Source organism: Perca fluviatilis, chromosome 13, assembly GCF_010015445.1.
Source record: "Perca fluviatilis chromosome 13, GENO_Pfluv_1.0, whole genome shotgun sequence".
Classification (NCBI taxonomy): domain Eukaryota; kingdom Metazoa; phylum Chordata; class Actinopteri; order Perciformes; family Percidae; genus Perca; species Perca fluviatilis.
Window position 1 is genome coordinate 34,845,279 of NC_053124.1, and position 21,490 is coordinate 34,866,768.

The following is a 21,490-nucleotide window of genomic DNA, read 5'->3' on the forward strand; positions in this document are numbered from 1 at the left end:
CCTCTGTCACTAACAGACAAGTTAAGAACTCTGCTCCCTGGCTTAAAAGACCTTCAAAAGTCCCTTATTATTTGCCCGAGCTAGTATAGTAATATCTAGTGTGGTTACATTGCAGATCAGTCTCTTAGACACCAATGACTGGAAACATATGGTCCCAGGTTGAAGAGAGAGACAGAGAGCTAAAGTAAATGTGCTCAAATGAGTGTGAAGTGCTCTCTGTCACTTGTTTTGGTTCATAGGTTTTTCTTAACTTTGTACACATAAATACAGTTGGACATCAACGGGCCTTTCAGAGTTCAATAACACTGTGAGCAGACGCACTTTGGACCCACACCGTGGTCCCGGGGGCATTAAAAAACCCCGACTGGCTGCCCTGTCCTCACTGTTCAGTGACCAACAGATCCCAGAGAGAGCAGAGGGTGCGTTTGATTTTTGTCTCAGAGCAGGATGAGTGTTGTGAAGAGAGCCGTGCTGCTGACGCTGCTGCTGGCGGCGATCGGCAGCTCCGCCGCAGCGGGCCCCGAAGACTGCCACGGTGTGAACGAAAAGCTGCAAACTAAAGACATTCACAAGGTGAGTCTGGTTCTGCTCCTACAATTAGGGCTAAGAGGGGGTATGAATACACACACAGAGACACACACACAGACACACAAACACATACACACACAGACACACACACATACACAAACACGTACACACACAGACATACACACGTACACACACACACACAGAAACACACACACGTACACACACAGACACACACAGACACACACACATGGGGTGGTATGTGTGTATCGTGAGTTTCTTTTTGCAAATCAGTTCTTTTCCCTAGAATCGATTAGTTTTAGTTATCTTCAAGTTCACCTGAATATTTTCTAAAGAGCGACAAAAACATTGGGGGAAAAAACGTGACTCAGAATAAATTACGGATAATGTTTTCTCAAATAAGCCCCAAATCTTTTAGATCATTGTAATTTGTTATGGCAAAATTATGATACCAAGTAAATCAAACCAAGATGTTTTTTTGTTAATTGTATGTAGTTTCTGTCCACTTTGAATGAAATGTGTTTAATGATGGAGTCTGGTGGAAATATGCTGGCTCTATACACGCTAAAAGTCCTGATTATTTACATGGAGTCTGGTGGAGATATGCTGGCTCTATACACGCTAAAAGTCCTGATTATTTACATGGAGTCTGGTGGAGATATGCTGGCTCTATACACACTAAAAGTCCTGATTATTTACATGGAGTCTGGTGGAGTTTGGTGATGGTGATTTTGGGGCTGTTTCATGTTAAACTAAAAGGATCTTACTCTTTAACTAAAAGGTCTATCTCTGTAGGGATCCATCCCATAACGTTGTCAGACACTTAGAATAATAATCTGAGTCTGTCAGCGGCAACAACACAACTTTAAGTGGACGCTAAACTGATGCTGAGCATTTGTCCTGTAGGGTTACATTGCAGCCCCGTTTAACCCTTGTGTTGACTTTGGGTCAAATTGACTCGTTTTAATTATTATTTTTTTATATCATAAAATATGGGACGTAGAAATGAGCGCTGAAAATGAATGAAAAATTTTACAATTTAAAACATTGAAAAAAGCAAAAACAAAAAGTGTTTTTTTTCAAGGTTGTCGGGAAGACATAAAGACATGCATGTTAGGTAACTAGGACTACAGTTGAAAATTAGCCGACTGGCTAACACTGGCGCAATTACAGAAATGTAGATTAATGTGCATTCTCCTAATCAAATAAATAAATCTCCAAGGGGTTAAAAAAATACCAAAATAATGAATGCAGAGAGAGCAGGAGAAATGGCTCATTACGGGCCTCAATGTTGTTTTAAAAGCCTACATTTTGTGAAAACAATAAAAGATATAAAAGTGCTTACGGGCCTCAATGTAGGATACTCTGTCTGACCTGACGTTACTACCCCTCCCTCCCTCCCTCCCTCCTTCTCTGTCTGCAGATTTTCGGGGACTGGGTCCTGGTCTGGTCCGTCACTGACCACGACAAAGGCAACGCGCTGCTTCAAAACGTCACCAGCTCCCACGTCGAGTTAAGACTCCGCGATGACAAGAAGACGGTCATGTTCACAGAGAGGAACATCTACACGTGAGTCACTGCTTACATAGTCTCGCTTTGCCAGACCCTCCTCCACAGCGCTACAGAGGAAGGTCTGGCTAGTGTAAGGAATTTTGTCTAAAATAAGGCCCCTAAGGCCTGTCAAATCTGGCTCCAATTTATTAATTCCTGCGTCTTCTTTCATCGGACTTACAGTTTTTTTCCATCTGCTTCCACACAAAATATTTTCATGTCACATGATTTTTGAAAAACACAGACACACTCAAACACACACACACACACACAGACACACACACACAGTAACACACAGACAAACACACACACACATAGAGACACGCACACACAAATACAGACACACACACATACATACACACAGATGCACACACAGACACAGTAACATGTACCGACACACACATACACACACACACACACACACACACACACGGAGACACACACACACAGAGAGAGAGAGACACACACACACAAAGGTGCTTACACACAAAATCTTTTCATGTCACACGATTTTTGAAAAGCCCTTACTGAAAGTGCAAAACTACGCAGCCAATCTCCAAAAACCAGAAGCTATTTCTCAGCCTTTCACTCAGTTTTCAATTGCACTACACACAATTATCTACCTAAGACACAAAAATCTAACAGGAAGTGACTTGCTTTCCTTTTCCAAACACAACCAATCAAAACGCTACACTTATTTACCAAGACGCACACACACACACACACACACACACTCACACTCATACACACACACACACACACACACTCCTCACAAGTGCAAGTACATTATGCTTACAGTTTTTCTCGATTGTTTACACACATTTTCTGAAAGCATGCCTCATATTCTCAGAACTCTACACACAATTCCAAAGAACACACAATGGGCAAAACTCCTCAATGCTCCTGCAAAATTAAACTTTACATTCAAAATAATGTTATTTCTTCTCAAAAGGGTATTTTGTTTTCAAATGACACACACAAACCATCACATGAATAGACATTTATAAGAACCAGATGAACACTGATGTGTTCAATGTAAAACACTGAAAACACTTCTCCATTCATCATAATGACTTAGGCCTTTTTTTTGGTTCAGTGTTACACTTGCTACAGACAGTACATAAGTGTGTTGTAAAAGAATTTGAGAATATTGTTCTTATACTCAAAACACAAATACACGGTAACAAATATATTTAATTTTTCCCACAATAACAATGTACACCGTGTACATCCCATTCCAAACCAACACAAAGTTTCACATACAGTGGTCTACATACAAAACAGAAGAATTTACTGTATACAGTTACATAAAATAATACCATAAAAAAAAAAAATATATAAAAAATAAAAAAACTATGCTGCATCCTCTCTTCTGTTTCGGTCTGGCCACAGCACCTCATCCACGTCACAAGCAATGTTTTCCCTGGCCAAGCAGCGGGGGAAATATCGCCTAGCATGGCGATTCCAGCCATGAAAAGCATCAGCTGCTATATCTCCACATGCGTCTTCCATAGCTTGGAGAAGAGGTATACTGCGTCGTTTTGGATTTCTGTCATATAACTTTCGATCTCCAGGCAGAAAAAAATCCTCAATAGGATTGAGGAATGGAGAATATGGAAGGAGATAAAGGACTAAAAGCGTGGGTGGGCGTGAACCAGTTATGAACCAGAGCAGCCCTGTGGAAACTTACATTGTCCCAAATGACAACACATACCTGAGCGGCGTTCGGGCTTTTTGGTTTTTTTGGGTTTTTTTTTTTTTTTGTTACCTGAGCTTGCTCCGGCCCCCCCCCTCTTTTTGGGGGGGGGGGGGGGGGGGGTGTCCAGGAATGTGATCAGATGGGCAGTGTTGTAGGGGGCCAAGGGTAGCATGGTGATGGATGATGCCTGGGTGAATCGCTGCACACATTGTGATGTTCCCTCCGCGCTGGCCAGGGACTTCAACAATGGCATGCTGGCCGATGATATTCCTTCCCCTCTTTCGTCTTTTTGTGAGGTTGAATCCAATCTCATCAATGAAGATGAACTGGTGCTCCACTGCAGCCACCTCTAGCTCAAGGACTCTCTGTAACACACATGACAATATCAGAAATAGACATGGAGTGGTCACTATTGTGGAGCACAATCATTATGATTAAAATACTGAAATATGTATAATTTATACAGTGTTGAGAGTATGCATCAATTGTGGGATTGTATAGGACTCACTTTCACATAGTTATGTCGCAATTCTTTGACTCTTTCTGAATTGCTTTCAAATGGCACCCTGTAGACCTGCTTCATCCTCAGATTATTTCTGCGCAAGACACGGTCCAGTGTTGATAAGCTTACCCTATCAATATTTGGGAAACATCTCATTGTTTTCTAGGATTTTTCTTTGTATTTGCCGTAATGTTGGAATGCGTTATGCATTTTCTAGGATCATGTTGATTATTTCAGTTTCCTGTTCAGGAGACAGAAGACGTTCCCGACCACCTTGTGTTGGTAATCTTTCAGTTCTGCCAAACAAATAGTAAAATACTGTAAATACAAAGTAGGAATACATTTCCCAAATACTTGAAACATACTTTATTTTTACAGTCCTACAGAACAGTCCACCGGCAATACTGTACTACTGTACTCACTGAGTACTGTATTGATATGTAGTATTGCAATTTTCTAGTGAGAGTATTTCTTACCTATTCTCATTTTGGAAAGTCCGGATGATGGATGCTACAGTGTACCTGCTCAAATTTGGCTGTACTCTTTGCCCAGCTTCCCTCATTGTTAGACCATAGTTGACCAAATGATCAACCAAAGTGGTGTTCATATTTGAATGTCAGTGTGTTTCTTGTGAAAACAAGAGATTTTCTGCATGAAAATTGTGCCAAATGCAGAGAAATTGTGTGTAGTGTTTTGAAAAAAGTGTGTTTTAGAACTGAAATTTGAGTGTAAAGCAGGAATTGTGCTTGTAGTTCAGCAGAATTGGTTAAGGGGGTTGGTGCATGAGTTACATGTTGTGGTCATTGTTTCTCAAGTCCCAGTAATTGTGTGTAAACAATTGAGAAAAACTGTAACTTAACACTAGCCAATCACTGCTTTAGTCTAGGCCTATACATAGGTCAAAGGTCAGATTACCTGTTTTGAACAATGGATGCCAACAATAGACAGAGAGCAAGGGGAGGAGGAGGGAGAGACAGGGGACAACAAAGAGAAGGAGGAGGAGAAGGAGGAGGAGGAGGAGGAGGAGGAGAAGGAGGAGGTGGAGGTGGAGAAGGAGGAAAGGGAGAAGGAGGAAGAGGAGGAGGAGGAGGAGGGAAGAAGAGGAAGAAGGAGAGCCATCTCTGATGAGATCAGGGCCACACTTATTCATCATGTGATCAACCACAGATTGACCAATGAGAGAAGCCCTTCTTGAGTAGCTTTATTGTGTTTAGTAGGTGTTTTTTGCCTGGAAGACACCGTTAATTTAATTAACTGTCTAATATTTCAGCATTATAAGTCAATCAGACTTTGTTTTGCACAAAGTGCATACAAGACTTTGCTACTCTTACAAACGTAATGTTTTGCCCAATAAACATTTTCTGTTTTCTGTAACATTACATTGTTTTTTACAGTGCACTTTTCAACCACTCTCAGTAGATTACTTTCACTCTAGAACATTATGAATGTAGATATAAGCCTATGAAAGACAAAAGAATTACAGAGTGTGTCCAAAAATGTACTATTATGAAAACAGTGTTTGCCATTTGATGCAAATGCTTCATTTTGAGATATGTTTATGGTATTTTGAATGCAGTGTTTCATTTTGAAGGAGATGTGAGGCATTTTGCATTTTGTGTGTGCAGTTTTTGGAACTGTGTGTAGAGTTTAAAAAAAGGAGACATAGCTTTGAAAACGTGTGTAAGCAGATGGAAAAAACTTTAAGTTTGACAAAACACAAGGATTAATGCTGACTTTTTGCCTTGTGTGTGTACATGTGTTCATGTCTTTGTCTGATGTTTGTCTGAATGTGGTCTGCTGTGCTCCTATTGTACAGTTTTAGCTTACAGTTTTTTCCAACTGCTTACACACGTTTTCAAAACTATATCTCCTTTTTCAGAACTCTACACACAATTCCCCAAACTGCACACACAATATGCAAAATGCCTCACATCTTCAAAATATTAACACAGGTCTTTTGTCTTTCATAGGCTTATATATCTACAATTACAATGTTCTAGAGAGAAACTAATCTGCTGAAAGTGGTTGAAAAGTACACCGTAAACTACAATTTAATGTTACAGTAAAACAGAAAATACTGATTGGGCAAAACATTACATTTGTAAGAGTAGCACAGTGTTGTATACATGCATGACACAAGAAAAGTACAAACATATGTAAACCAAAGGTATAATTTTTTAGAATAAAGTGTGTGTGTGTGTGTGTGTGTGTGTGTGTGTGTGTTGTGTGTGTGTGTGTGTGTGTGTGCGTGTGTGATGTGTGTGTTTGTGCATGTTTGTGTGTGTGTGTGTTGTGTGTGTTTGTTTGCGTTGCGAGTGTCGGTCGGGGGTGTGTGTCGGGGCAGGGGGGGGGGGAATTGTATGCACTTTGTCTAAAACAAAGTCTGGTTGATTTGTAATGCTGAAATAGTCATTAGATAGTTGCAGTATGGACGCCACTGTAAAGCTACTCAAGATGGGCTTCTCTCATTGGTCAATCCGTGGTTGATCACATGATGAATAAGTGTGGCCCTGATCTCATCAGAGATGGCTCTCCTTCTTCCTCTTCTTCCCTCCTCCTCCTCCTCATCCTACTCCTCCTCGTTGTTGCCCCGTTTCTCCCTCCTCCTCCTCCTCCTCCTCCTCTTCGTCGTCCCGTCTCTCCCTCCTCCTCCCCTTGCTCTCTGTCTATTGTTGGCATCCATTGTTCAAAACAGGTAATCTGACCTTTGACCTATGTATAGGCCTATACTAAAGCAGTGATTGGTTAGTGTTCAGTTATGACATAATGTGTTTGCACATGTGAGGAGTGTGTGTGTGCCCTGGTAAATAAGTGTAGCATTTTGATTGGTTGTGTTTAGATAAGGAAAGCAAGTCACTTCCTGTTAGGTTTTTGTGTCTAATGTAAAGAATTGTGTGTAATGTTTTGAAAGAAGTGTTTTATGCAATTGAAAACTGAGTGAAAGGCTGAGAAATAGCTCATGGTTTTGGAGATTTGCTGTGTAGTTTTGCACTTTGAGTGAGAGGTTTCAAAAATCGTGTGACATGAAAAGATTTTGTGTGTAAGCAGCTGGAAAAAGCTGTAATGGTACTTTATACCAAATGTATTTTCTATGTTATATTGTTATGTAAATGTGTATTTTACCTTCTTTTAGTGTGATTTTTTTACCATCTGTCTAGGGACAGCAGATGAAAAATAGCCTCCTGGCTAACTCTGGCATATTGACAGAAATGTTTATTAATATGCACTGTCCCTGTAATAAAATAAATAAATTAAAAAAAAATTAAAATAATCTGAGACGAAGAGTTCAGTTAAGTAGTTTTTTTTACAGTGTGGTAGTGCTTACAATACAGAGTTATGGAGTCATAACTCAGACACATTCAGTGTTTTTCCCTGGCTCGAGCATGATGATCCTGCAATAAGAAGTGCGTTTGTTGTTTGTGTCGTGTTGTCTAACAGGTTTGTGTCATTTTCAGACACCAGTCATGTGTCACCTACATCATCAACATGACGATGCCCACTGACCCACTGGACAGCACCATGACCACCTTTCCTGGTTGTGAGTCACATTAATACACACAAACACACAGAGAGAGACACACACATACAGAGACACACACACACACACATACACACACAAACACACACAGACACACTCTCAGGTTTGTGGCACTATCTTTGTGGGGACCCGTCATTGACATAATGCATTCCCTAGCCCCTTACCCTAACCTTAACCATCACAACTAAATGCCTAACCTTAAAGTGATGGTTCGGAGTAATTTACCCTAGGGTCCTTTGCACCATGACCTCGAGCCAAACACCCCCCCAGAAGCTTTTTTCACTTGGGTCTAACACTGGGCGAGTTAGCGTAGAGTAGCGTTAGCCGCTGAGTAGCTTAGCGCGGGGCTAATGGACCCACGTTTGTATCTCTTAAATGACCCCACTAATAATGCCCGAAATGATACCAAAGGTCTACAGTAGTACAAATAGGTTATGCTCTCATAAAATGATGGATTGGAAAGTTTGTAAGTACAGCAGAAGTTTATGAACACTTGCCTGCTCTTTTCTGCTCTCTGTTGCTGTTGCTGCTGCTGCTGCTACCTGCAGTTAGACGAGTGCTTAGGGCCGTCTATAAATTACTAAACCGAAAAGAGATACAACAAAAATATGTATTAATTTAATGATTAAATAAGGTAATGTCTCCAAACTTACCTCAATTATTACTTGTCTCCTGCTAGTTATATTACAGCACTTACTTTAAAAAATAAGTTAAATTAAAAAATATTTTTGTTGCATCTCTTTTCGGTGTTGTAATTTGTATATGTCCCTAAGCACTCGTCTCACAGCAGCAACAACAACAGCAGAGAGCAGAAGCCAGCAGGCAAGTGTTATTTACATAAACTTCTGGTGTACTTACAAACTTTCCAATCCATCGTTTTATGAGTGCATAACCTATATATACTAGCATAGACCTTTGGTATCATTTCGGGCATTATTAGTGGGGTCATTTAAGAGATACAAACGTGGGTCCATTAGCCCCGTGCTAAGCTATTCAGCAGCTAACGCTACTCTACGCTAACTCACCCAATGTTAGACCCAGGTGAAAAAAGCTTCTGGGGGGGTGTTTGGCTAGAGGTTATGGTGCAAAGGACCCTAGGGTGAAATTACTCCGAACCATCACTTTAACCCTTACCCTAACCTTAACCATCACAACTAAATGCGTAATCTTAATCCTTACCCTCACCCTAACCATAACCTGATTCTATCCCTAATCCCCCAACCAAGTCTTAACCCTCAAACAGCTCTTTAAACTTGTGGGGGGCAGCATTTTGGCCCCACAAAGCTATCGGGACCCCACAAGTATAATGGACTCCTGGTTATGGGACCCCACGATTGTTAAACAAGCACACAGAGACACACACACACATACAGAGCGACACACACACACACACACACACACACACACACACACACACACACACATACACACACAAACATGCAGGGCCTGAAGTTAACCTTTTATGGCCACACTTTTTGTCGTTTTGTTGACGCCCCTTTAGGAGATAGGAAATGTGTCCCGTTTCATACCATTTGTGACGCATGTAATTTGTGTCTGTGTGTGTGTGTTAGCCATGGAGAAGGACGAACTTCTTGAATTGTACAACGAGACAGCGACTGTGACTTTCTTCGAGACCTGCCCCGACTGTCTGTCGATGGTCTTCAAGGACAGCGAGGGACGATTCCTGCTCAACTACAGTAAACACAGACGCTCATATTATTATCTTTAGGGCTGCAACTACACATTATTTTACTCATGGATTACTGTGTGTGTGTGTGTGTGTCTGTGTGTCTGTCTGTGTGTGTGTGTGTGTGTTTCAGGGAAGGATGGGCATCACCTTAATGTTGAGAAGTTGAAAGCAGACCACAGCGATCACCACAAACTGGCCGCCTGTCTGGGATTCCCCGCCAACGCCAAGCCGTTCAACTACGACGGAGCTGCAGGTCACTTCCTGTCTGGTTTCTCCTCCCACAGATTGTAGAGATGCAAATTAAAAAAAGAGAGATAATTTAAATGATTTCATCCTTTTGTCTCCTCACAGATTTCTGTCATAAGAAATCAACTGACTGCCAAGGTCTGGACGTAAAGCTGCAAACAGAAGACATTCACAAGGTTAGTCTGATTCTACTTGTACTATTAGGGCTAAGGGCTGGTATGCACACGCACACACACAGACACACACACACACACACACACACACAGACACTGCATTTAACCCATCCCTCAAGGGAGCAGTGAGCAGCCTATCACAGCACCCGGGGGACCAACTCCAGATCTGAGCCAGTGCCTTGCTCAAGGGCACTGACTGGAGAACCTAGTACATGTTTTTGATGGTGGGGGGAAACCAGGGCACCCGGAGGAAACCCACGCAAACATGGGGAGAACATGCAAACTCCACATAGAAAGGCCTGGAACGACCTGGATACGAACCCAGAACCTTCTTGCTGTGAGGCCACTGTGCTAACCATTGGGCCACCATGCTGCTCAAAATGCTGGTTCAAAGGGAGGGCGCATAGGGCAACCAGCACCAGGGGCAGGTCCCCTGCAGGAGCCCTTTGGGCGCTCAAGGGACACAACCCCAGAGCCCCATCTAATAGCCAGGACACACTGACCAGACGGCCGACCGTCAACAGAAAAGCCAGTCGAAATTATCAGTCTCCTCGTTGGTCCAACAAGTGCCACAGAACACACCAAAGAGACGAGACGAGACGAGACCTAATACGTCTCCATAACAGCAGGCGGTGCTAATCTGTATTGTTGCCCAAGAAATGAAAACCGGCAGCCGATTGGACGACCGCGTCACATGTTTTCTCCGGAAATTCAAAGCCAGACTGTCATGGCGGCTCGTTCAGAATACGATCTCATATTGTACTTAAGAAGCGGGCTATGACCTGTGGCTGCCCACAGTGTTATTCTCAACGAAATGGCAGCTACCCCCAACCCCACATAGATTCTTACCCCACAGTCACATTAGCTACAAAAGAGAGCGACATGCACTCGCTTGATGGGCACTCCTGGGCGTGCCTATAGCCTTGCTTGGCAACAGTAAACAGAAATTCTCCGTGCTACCTTCAAGCACGTCTTAAAAGTTACTTCAGAGGTATTGTTAAGTCACAGGAACGATGTTTTTTGGATTTAAAAGCATTTATTTCTCGATAAATGTAGCAAAATATATGAGATAAAATGCCAAACATATCAGATATGTACATAAACACGATGTCCTGAAGCGTTTCCTGCCATCTTGAATTATTTTCTTCGACTCGAGCCACTGACATACGTCACGCTGTCCTCACGCTACCTTTACTCTGATTGGCAGTCGCTTTGTTACATCGCTCAGCATTTGCATAAAATAGACTTCTTGTGTATTTTGGCCCTGCTTAGCTCCTCTGTCTCTTGTAGCTAATGTGACTGAGGGGTTAGGGTAGAAGGAGACCGTCCTAAAAGGGTCTGCAGGAACTCAAGGATGGCAGGCACAGAACAATGCACTGGGTCATAATTATGAGCTGTACACCATCCGGAAAACAGTATCCACCTGTCCCCGTACTGCAGATGGGTAGACAGTGCTCTGGCATTCGGCACACTGAGCCCCACTCTGAAAGGCAGACATTCGTCGTGACAATCTCTCGTTTAAAAGGAACAGAGCCCATGGCACCCCTTCCGACAAATACGAATTGTCCCCCCATTGGGACAGAGCCATCAGGCACTGCAGGAGCGAACACACTCACGGTAGAAATCGAGTGTGCACGTGTATTAGACACACAAGGTCATTAACATCACCCAGTACAGCGAAAACGCCCAGCCGCAGTGAAACAAATAATTGTGTACAGGAGAGGGAAGCGAGGACACTCCCTTCCCCGACACAACGTGTCTGTGAATATGTTACAGTGGTGAGCACGGCCACGTTAGTAAGTGAGGTTACACGTTTATTAGATAAGGTCAATAACGTCACCCAGTACAGCGAAAGCACCCATCCGCAGTGAAACAAGAGAATACAGGAGAGGGAAGCGAACACGCTATCGTCACTGACACAATATGTTAACTGTGATTACAGGAACAGTAATTAATAACACTGAGCGAACACGCTCATGTTAGCAATTGAGGACACACGTTATCAGATAATATCAGTAACGTCACTCAGCAGAGTAAAAGCCCTCAGCCACATTGAAACAAACAGTTGTATACAGGAGAGGGGAGCGAGCACACTACCTTCACTGACACAATGTCAACACAAACTAAACAATCTTACCGAGTGTAGAAGTTGCGAGGAGGTCCGGAGCGATGGCCAGTCTGAGGCTTCGCCTGAAGCCAAATGGCGAATACATCTGTCCCCTTACCTGAAGAGGGACAGCTCAGCCGTAGCCTTTGGAGGGTGAAAAAAGATGAAACTCCGATCGAAATCGCAAGGCTACAGGCAGTGAGCATTGTAACAATTCCAACTAAAGCTAATGCTAATACTACCAGAGATGATAGACGACCTGCTTAGCAAAAAGATGACAAAGGAATGAGCTCGGGGTTGACACCGGAACTTAATACCTTGGGTATGGTCACCCCGAGGTCACAGGTGAATTTGTTGATATAAATACTTGTCCTGCGCAAGCGCGATACGGAATATATTCAGTGTTAAGCGCTGCCTCTGGCGGTCAGTAGGGATGAAATAGAAAGTGACTTGGAATAAATTATGGAGAATGTTTTCTCAAATAAGCCCCAAATCTTTTAGATCATTGTGATTTCTTATGACAATTTAAAAAAAGGATCTTTTCCCTAATGTTTTTAAAGGTCCCATGATATGGTGTTCTTTGGATGCTTTTATAAAGAGCTTAGTGGTCCCCTAATACTGTATCTGAAGTCTCTTTCCGAAAATTCAGCTTTGGTGCAGAATTACAGCCACTAGAGCCAGTCCCACAATGAGCTTTCCTTAGGATGTACCATTTCTGTGTATGTAGCTATTGAGGAGGAGAGAGGAGGGGGGGCAAGGTGGAGGGTGGGGGTGTGGCCTTGAGTTTCATGCCATGGAACCTTTAATGGACAACGCATCCAGTTCAGTGAAGTGCTGCAAATGCGGAAGTGCCTTAAACCTGCATTCTTCCTGAATTCCAGCAGGGGGCGACACATGCGGTTGCAAAAGGAGTTCAGTTTCTGTAGAAGTCTTTGAGAAAGTGACCCACTTCTCACTTGATTTATTACCCCAGTAAGCATTTTCATAATGAGTTTATGGTCTCAATCGCTAGTTTCAAGTCATCTGTAACACAGAATGATGTTCATTTTTTTAATTACGGTCTCGTTGATTTTAAAATCGGCAATAAAGCAGGGGGTGTTTCAGGGCGTGGCTATGATGTGACTGCCATTGAAAGTGTGTAACGTAACGTAGAGTGTAAGCAGCTCCTCCCTCACTGAGAGCAGGGCAGGTTACCCAGGGCTCGGTTTACGCCTATCACCATTTCTAGCCGCTGGGTGACCATAGGCAGTCTGGGGGAACTCATATTAATGTTAAAAAACCTCATGAAATGAAAGTTTCATGCCATGGCAACTTTAACAATGATAGACCTAAATATTTCCTTTGTTTACCAATACCAATACCGTGTCTTTCATAAGAGAACAATCGAACCAAGACAGCTTTTTACAGTTTTATTTAGTTTCTGTCGACTTTTAATGAAGTATCTTTTAGGATGATAAAAGTCCTGATTATTCACATGGAGTCTGGTGGGTTTGGTGATAGTGATTTTGGGGCTTTTTCATGTTAAACAAAAAGGATCTTACTCTTTAACAATAAGGTCTGTCGCTGACAGGATCCTTTCCGTAATGTTGTCCACCACCTCCCTCCATCTCTCCACAGATTTTCGGGGACTGGGTCCTGGTCTGGTCCGTCACTGATCACGAGAAAGGCAACGCGCTGCTTCCAAAAGTCACCAGCTCCCACGTCGAGTTCAAAATCCGCGATGACGAAAAGACGGTCATGTTCACAGAGAGGAACGCTTACACGTGAGTCAGTGCTTACATAGTCTCACTTTGCCAGACCCTCCTCCACAGCACTGTGGAGGAAGGTCTGGCTAGTCCACTCAGCATTTCTGGATGGGAGAAAAACGTGCTCTGGTTTATTGGCATTTCTTTAAACCAATCAAAATTGTCGTGGGCGGGGCTAAGCGCCAGACGGAGCCACGGTGCCGCTGCTAAATAGTCTCAGTGAGGAACTTGTTTTGGTGGAACGTGTGTAAGTTCAAATGTAGTTTTAGTTGTGCAACAGAAAACTCTGATTGGACAGATAGTCTAGCTAGCTGTCTGGATTTACCCTGCAGAGATCTGAGGAGCAGTTAACCATAATCATAATAAGTCGTGACAATAATAAGGTTGTGGTTATAGACTAGTGTTTACATTACAGAGTTAAGGAGTCATAACTCAGAAACATTCAGTGTTTGTCCCTGCCTCAAGCATGATTATCCTGCAATAAGAAGTACGTTTGTTGTTGTGTGTCGTGTTGTCTAACAGGTTTGTGTCATTTTCAGACACCAGCCGTGTGTCACCTACATCATCAACATGACGATGCCCACTGACCCGCTGGACAGCACCATGACCACCTTTCCTGGTTGTGAGTCACATTAATACACATACACACAGACACAGAGACACACACACACAGACAAACACACACACAGACACAGAGACACACACACAACAAACACACACATACACACACACAGACACGCACACACACACACATAGACATAGATTTTGTCTCCTTTTTCAACTTTTTTGACTCCTTGACAAAACATTAGCACAAGAAAATAGTAATAAGTTAAGCAAATATAACATTTCATCCATCCACACCACGTTCACTACACCTTCAAATGAGGCCACGCCCCTTTAGGAGACAGCAAGTGTTTCATATCATTGGTGCAGCGTGTAATGTGAGTGTATGTGTGTGTGTGTGTGTGTGTGTGTTTGTGTGTGTTTGTGTGTGTGGGTGTGTGTGTGTCTTTGTGTGTTAGCCATGGAGAAGGACGGACTTCTTGAGGTGTACAATGAGACAGCATCTGTGACTTTCTTCGAGACCTGCCCCGACTGTCTGTCGATGGTCTTCAAGGACAGCGAAGGACGATTCCTGCTCAACTACAGTAAACACAGACGCTCATATTATTATCTTTAGGGCTGCAACTACACATTATTTTACTCATGGATTAATGTATATGTGTGTGTGTGTGTGTTTCAGGGAGGGATGGGCATCACCTTAATGTTCATAAGTTGAAAGCAGACCACAGCGATCACCACAAACTGGCCGCCTGTCTGGGATTCCCCACCGACGCCAACCCGTTCAACTACGATGGAGCTGCAGGTCACTTCCTGTCTGGTTTCTCCTCCCACAGATTGTAGAGATGCAAATTAAAGAGAGAGATAATTGAAATGATTTCATCCTTTTGTCTCCTCACAGATTTCTGTCATAAGAAATCAACTGACTGCCAAGGTCTGGACGTAAAGCTGCAAACAGAAGACATTCCCAGGGTGAGTCTGATTCTGCTCCTACAATTAGGGCTAAGGGCTGGTACACACACATACACACACACACACATACACACACACACACACACACACACTCACACACACACACACACGTACACACACAAACGTGAGGTGGTATGTATGTATCGTCATTTTCTTTTTGCAGCAATTTTTTAAATCAATTCTTTTCGCTAGGATCAATTTCTTTTAGTTCTCTTAAAGTTCACTGTAATGTTTTCTGTTTGGAGAACAGTTAGACCTAGACCTAAATGTTTCTTGTGAATATCGATACCAATACCGTGTCTTTGATACCAAGAAAATCGAACCAAGACAGCTTTTTATAGTTTTAGTTAGTTTCTGTCGACTGTAAATGAAGTGTGTTTCATGTTGATAAAAGGCCTCATTATTTACATGGAGTCTGGTGGTGTTTGGTGATATTGAGCCTGTTTCATGTTAAACAAAAGGGATCTTCTCTTTATCAAAAAGCTTTCTCTGTAGAGATCCTTTCTGTAATGTTGTTCCCCTCCCTCTCTCTGCAGATTTTCGGGGAATGGGTCCTGGTCTGGTCCGTCACTGACCACGAAAAAGGCAACGCACTGCTTCCAAAAGTCACCAGCTCCCACGTCGAGTTCAGACTCCGCGATGACGAAAAGACGGTCATGTTCACAGAGAGGAACGCTTACACGTGAGTCAGTGCTTACATAGTCTTGTTTTGCCAGACCCTCCTCCACCGCGCTGTGGAGGAATGACTGGTTAATCCACACAGCATTCCTGGATGGATGCCATTTCTTTAAACAAATCACAATTATCCTGGGCAGTGCTAAGCGCTGGATGTAGCAACGGTGCTTCTGCAAGATAGCCTCCTGAAGGAACTTGGTTTGGTGGAACGTGTGTACGTTCAAAAGTAGTTTTAATCGTGCAACAGAAAACTCAGATTGGACAGATAGTCTACCTTGCTGTCTGGATTTACCCTGCAGAGATCTGAGGAGCAGTTAACCATAGTCCTCATAAATCCACCGGAGGTTAGAACGCTAACACAAAGAGAGAAAAAGGGGACAGACATCCAGCCGAAAGGACGGACATGCAGCGGAATTTCCTGCGGCACCGAGCCTGATGATCCTGCAATAAGAAGTACGTTTGTTGTTTGTGTCGTGTCGTCTAACTGGTTTGTGTCATTTTCAGACACCAGGCCTGTGTCACCTACATCATCAACATGACGATGCCCACTGACCCGCTGGACAGCACCATGACCACCTTTCCTGGTTGTGAGTCGCATAAATAAACACACACACACACACATATACAATTGCTTGCTTGTGGTTGTCCATCGAATCTGATGATGACCTACACTTCTGTCTTTTAACGGTGAGTTTTCTGATGGCTGAGTGGTCCTATCCTCGATTCACAGGTTCTATTGCAGATGGGGCATGTGTACATGGTATTGGTGTTACTGGCATTCATGTGTGTGGGTGTGTTCCTCCTGAGCCTTCTTTGTTGTCTCCTGACTGTCCTTTCCTCCTCCAATGCTTGGGTTCCATCTAGACATAGCTGCCGCCAGGTGTTGTAGTCAGCAGCAATGTTCTCTAGGTCCCCAGGTTTGATTTTGCACCTCTTAAGTGCTGTTTTCAATTGGTCTTTAAAGCATTTCTTCTGGCCTCCAGAAGAGCGCTGGCCTTGGTGTAGCTGTCCATATAGCAGATGGTTGTAGGGCATCCTTATGACATGCCCCAACCAACGCAGTTGGTGCTGGGTGATTGTGGCCTCAATAATCTTGCAGCCGGTTCTCCTGAGGATCTCAGTGTCAGGCACTCTGTCACGCCAAGTGATTCTCAGGATGCGCTGAAGACAGCAAATGTGGAAGTGTTCCAAGGACTTGATGTGGCGGCTGTAAGTAAACCAGGCTTCAGAGACCGCTTGGTAGATGCAGATTTTTATGTTGAGATTAAGGTTCTTGTTCTGAAAAACCTGCCACCAGAGTCTCCCAAAGGCAACTGATGCTTGTTTGATTCTATTCTGGACCTCATTCAGTGTGCCGATGTGCTGCAATAGCAGCAATCTGCGCATTATTCGTCTATTATTGCTCATACTTATTATTCCGCCTGTTTTTTGTCCCGCTACTAGTCACGGAGCGTTGCCAACACGTGCACACAAAATACATCAAAACATGTGTAATGCTCGGGAATTGGTGTACTATGTGTTTTCATAAAGATTTGCCGCACGGTTTTCACGAAATCGGCAAAAAACGGCGCAAAATTGTCCCATAGACTTGAATGGAAAATCTTCGGGAAATTGCTTAACATACCTCAAAACAACCCTTCTTTGGGGCCATGCTGTATCGCCATACTTTCATGTAGAAAACAATTTAAGTTTAAACCGGAGACAAGACTTTGGCATTTATTGGGCTGAATGGGCATTTGGATATCAAGCAAGGTTTCTACCAAATCACAGTTTATGTATCGTCCTCCTTTCAGACCGTTTCAGATTTTCCAATGTGTGTGTATGGGGACAGAATGTTGAGAGCTAGAAGGGAGGACAGAGGGGGGAGCTGCAGTAAGCTTCTCTGAAATGTTTCCAAACAAATTGCTCTCTCCCCTACAGTTTTCACTCTTCATACATCATAGTTGGTTAAAATGTAGCCGGACGCAGACATGTAACTATGGAATCCACCAGACGAAACTTTTAGCTCCATTCATACCAACTGCTGATAGAAACAATGAAAAAACAATGGAGCTGCAGTACGATGCTCTGAAGTTTTTTCCAAACAAATTGCTCTCTCCCCTACATTTTCACTCTTCATACATCATGGTTAGTCAAAATGTAAGAAATATTGTTCCGGTTGCAGCAACCCGTTCTCATTCCGAACTCGTAAAATAAGTACGTTTGGGCAGTGTCCTTCAGCGTCTGATGCGACGAAAAAGGCACCCTTCGGCGTATTTGTGTAACGTACTGGGGAGAGCCGCAGTTGGATGAGATTTAGCGAGTGGTATGTAAGGGGAAATTGCTGCGTAAGGACGGTGGTTGGGGTGGTGGATGGGTAAAACACCGGACTTTCACTCAGGAGACTCGGGTTCGCACCCCGCGTGTGGCGTTTTGTTTCCCCGTCTCCGGCGTGTGTTTCCCGGCTTTCGAGGCGTCCTTTCCCCGTTGTTTTTCTTTTGTTTCCCCCGTCTAAGGCGTGTGTTTCCTGGCTTTTGAGGCGTCCTTTCCCCGTTGTTTTTCTCCTAAACCCAACCTCCGCGATTCCGTTATTGTCGCGCTTCACCCGCGGTGTGTTTCCCGGCTTTTGAGGTGTCCTTTCCCCGTAGTTTTTCTCCAAAACCCAACCTCCGCAATTCCATTCACCCATCCCAACCAAGCGCGTCAAAAGGGACGAAAAAGGGACGGCAATAGTGGCGACCAAGCACGTTTACATGAGACGCTAAAGGAGACTTTTAACATCAAATAACAACGAGAAAGGCTCCTGACCGAACGTCCTTATTTTACGAGTTGGGTGTGAGAATGTGTTGGTTGCAGACATGTAAATATGGAATCCACCAGACCTAAACTTTTTGCTCTTTTCATACCAACTGCCGATAGAAACTATGAAAAAAAATGTCTGTAAGGACGCAGATGGTTCCCTGTTGGTTACCTGTAGTACTGTTTTTTAAATGGAGTCTGGTGGGTTTAGCGCCAGCTACTTCATAGCTGTTTCTGGTAAACAGGTCTTAAATAGGTTTTAAAAAGGTCTATCTCTGAAGGGTTAAGACACTTAACACTTCACCGTTAAAACAGGCTTGCGTCGCTAAACCCACCAGACTCCATGTAAATAAACCGTCATTTTAGCATCGTAAACCCACCGGACTCCATGCAAATAATCAATTCTTTAAGCATCCTGAACACACCAGACTCCATGTAGATAAACAGTACTTTAAGCATCCTAAACCCACCAGACTCCATGTAAATAATGAGAACTTAAAGCATCCTAAACCCACCAGAGTCAAAGTTGGAAGTATACACTGTGAGAAATAAAAAGTAAAAAGAAACTATAAGTGGTATTACGCAGTACTCTGGTCTTGATCTGTATGCATTTGTGGTGTCTTGTAATCCCATCCATCCATTCTCCTATTGCTATTGTTAATCACTTGTATTCTCTATCCCTCTCTCAGTGACAGTGTGAATTATGTAAGTCAATACAGCTACTGCTATTAATACTTAGCTAGTGTTATTCGGATGTGCACCAAGTATTAGGCACACTGTCAAAATTCCTTGCAAGAAGTGATATGCCCCTATGGTTGCTACAAATGACCCTATCCCCTTTGCTTTTGTATATGGTGACAATACTGCCATCTCTCCATTGCTGTGCAATGTTTTCATCAGCCCAAACCATGGTGATGTAATGGTGTAGTGTTTTTGTGCAGGTGTACTCTCCCAGTTTTAGCAGTACTGCAGGAATATTGTCAGAGCCAGGAGACTTGTTGTACTTCAGGGAGAGGACAACTGAAAGAACAACCAAAAAAGTTGGAGGTTGACTGAGGTTGTCAATAAGGGTATATTCAGGCAGTTCATCCAGGATCGTATAGTCTGCATCAGAGTCCTGATTTAGTAGGGTCTTAAAATGTTCAGCCCACCTCTCCAGGATGCCATTCTGGTCTTTCAGGACTTTGAGCCCATCTGCTGTTTTGCATGGATTGATGCAGTGACTTCTTGGGCCGTAGATGGATTTGACTGCATTGTAAAAGTTGTGCATATAATTTCTGTCAGCGAATGCCTGAATTTCATGAGCCTTCTCCATCCACCACTTGTTCTGTAAGGTCCGCAGAGTTCTCTGCACTTCCTGACGAACTTTTTGCCATTGCTGTCAAAACCAGTCTTGATGGTTCTTGCTCTTGTAGCCAATTGTTTGGGCAGCTGCTTCATGAAGGGCTGCAGTAATAGAGGTCCACTGCTGTTCTTTAGCATTTCCACCCCTCAGGAAGAGTTCTAGCTCCCCTAGTTTCTCAGCAAGGGAGCGACGGAATTCAGTCCTTGTAGTAGTGACTTCCAGGCAGACACAGTCTAAGTGCCTCCTAATGGGTCGACGTTTCCGCATGGGGGCACACACTTTCATAAGGACCTTGGTCATGATCATGTTGTTGATCTTATACCCTTAAGAACTGAGTATTGTGCTACTTATACCCTTGAGAAGTGAGTTTTGTGCCTGTTAAGTGATATTGTGAAGATCTGCTGCATGTCACTGGTCCATGAGTTTGTGTATGTATTGTACTGCATCTGTAATATTTGTGTCCCTGTACTATTTTTCTTCATGTGGACATAAATAAATGGTTAAAATGTGTGTGTGTGTGTCTGGGTATGTTAGCCATGGAGAAGGACGGACTTCTTGAGGTGTACAACGAGACAGCGACTGTGAATTTCTTCGAGACCTGCCCCGACTGTCTGTCGATTGTCTTCAAGGACAGCGAGGGACGATTCCTGCTCAACTACAGTAAACACACACGCTCATATTATCATCTTTATGGCTGCAACTACACTTTATTTTACTCATGCATTAATGTGTGTGTGTGTGTGTGTTGTGTGTGTGTTTTCAGGGAGGGAGGGGCATCACCAGGATGTTCATAAATTGAAAGCAGACCACACCAATCACCACAAACTGGCCGCCTGTCTGGGATTCCCCGGCAACGTCGACCCGTTCAACTACGACGGAGCTGCAGGTCAGTTCCTGTCTGGGTTCTCCTCCCACAGATTGTAGAGATGCAAATTAAAAAAGAGATTGATTGATGAGATGATTTGATCCTTTTGTCTCTTCACAGATTTCTGTCATAAGAAATCATCCCCGGAGGTGAAGCCAGAAGCGTCCTGAGTGAAGACGTTGGAGCAAAACAATCATATTTCAGATATGTCCTCCACCAATACAATAAAAGCAAATACTAAAACATGGATGTGTGTTATGCACATTGTTGTGTGTTGCTCTGGTCTCAAATACTTTCAAATGTTCTGTTTAAATATGCAAATTACACATTATTTAAAGTCCTGTTGTTGTCAGAAGCAGAGTACAAGGGCGTGCCATGCTAGCAGCTAGGCCAGCATTAAAACGTGTGTTACAAAGTGTCTCTGAAATAAAGGCTGGACTACCATAGAGCAGTTTGGAGCAGTTTGTGAACAGTGTTTGCCAAAAAGCATGATATGA

At 43.2% G+C, this 21,490-nt stretch overlaps 1 protein-coding gene across 1 annotated transcript; it reads left to right on the top strand.

The window, feature by feature from the left end:
* The first annotated feature begins 373 nt into the window (after window positions 1-373).
* On the top strand, window positions 374-21,240 carry LOC120571394 (saxitoxin and tetrodotoxin-binding protein 1-like). The gene is made up of 16 exons (XM_039820327.1): window positions 374-573; window positions 1,970-2,115; window positions 7,754-7,836; window positions 9,408-9,533; window positions 9,657-9,779; window positions 9,878-9,948; window positions 13,670-13,815; window positions 14,337-14,419; window positions 14,820-14,945; window positions 15,041-15,163; window positions 15,260-15,330; window positions 15,867-16,012; window positions 16,510-16,592; window positions 20,663-20,788; window positions 20,892-21,014; window positions 21,114-21,240. The coding sequence occupies exons 1-16, from the start codon at window positions 448-450 to the stop codon at window positions 21,161-21,163; spliced, it is 1,752 nt and encodes a 583-aa protein (XP_039676261.1). The 5' UTR covers window positions 374-447; the 3' UTR covers window positions 21,164-21,240.
* The last annotated feature ends 250 nt before the right edge of the window (window positions 21,241-21,490 follow it).

What these genes read in the sequence shown, in the direction of transcription:
- LOC120571394 (XM_039820327.1), top strand. Translation starts at nt 448, where the DNA reads ATGAGTGTTGTGAAGAGAGCCGTGCTGCTGACGCTGCTGCTGGCGGCG. An exon ending in CATGACCACCTTTCCTGGTT is followed by an intron (nt 7,837 to 9,407) that starts GTGAGTCACATT and finishes TGTGTGTGTTAG; the next exon opens with CCATGGAGAAGGACGAACTT. An exon ending in AAACAGAAGACATTCACAAG is followed by an intron (nt 9,949 to 13,669) that starts GTTAGTCTGATT and finishes ATCTCTCCACAG; the next exon opens with ATTTTCGGGGACTGGGTCCT.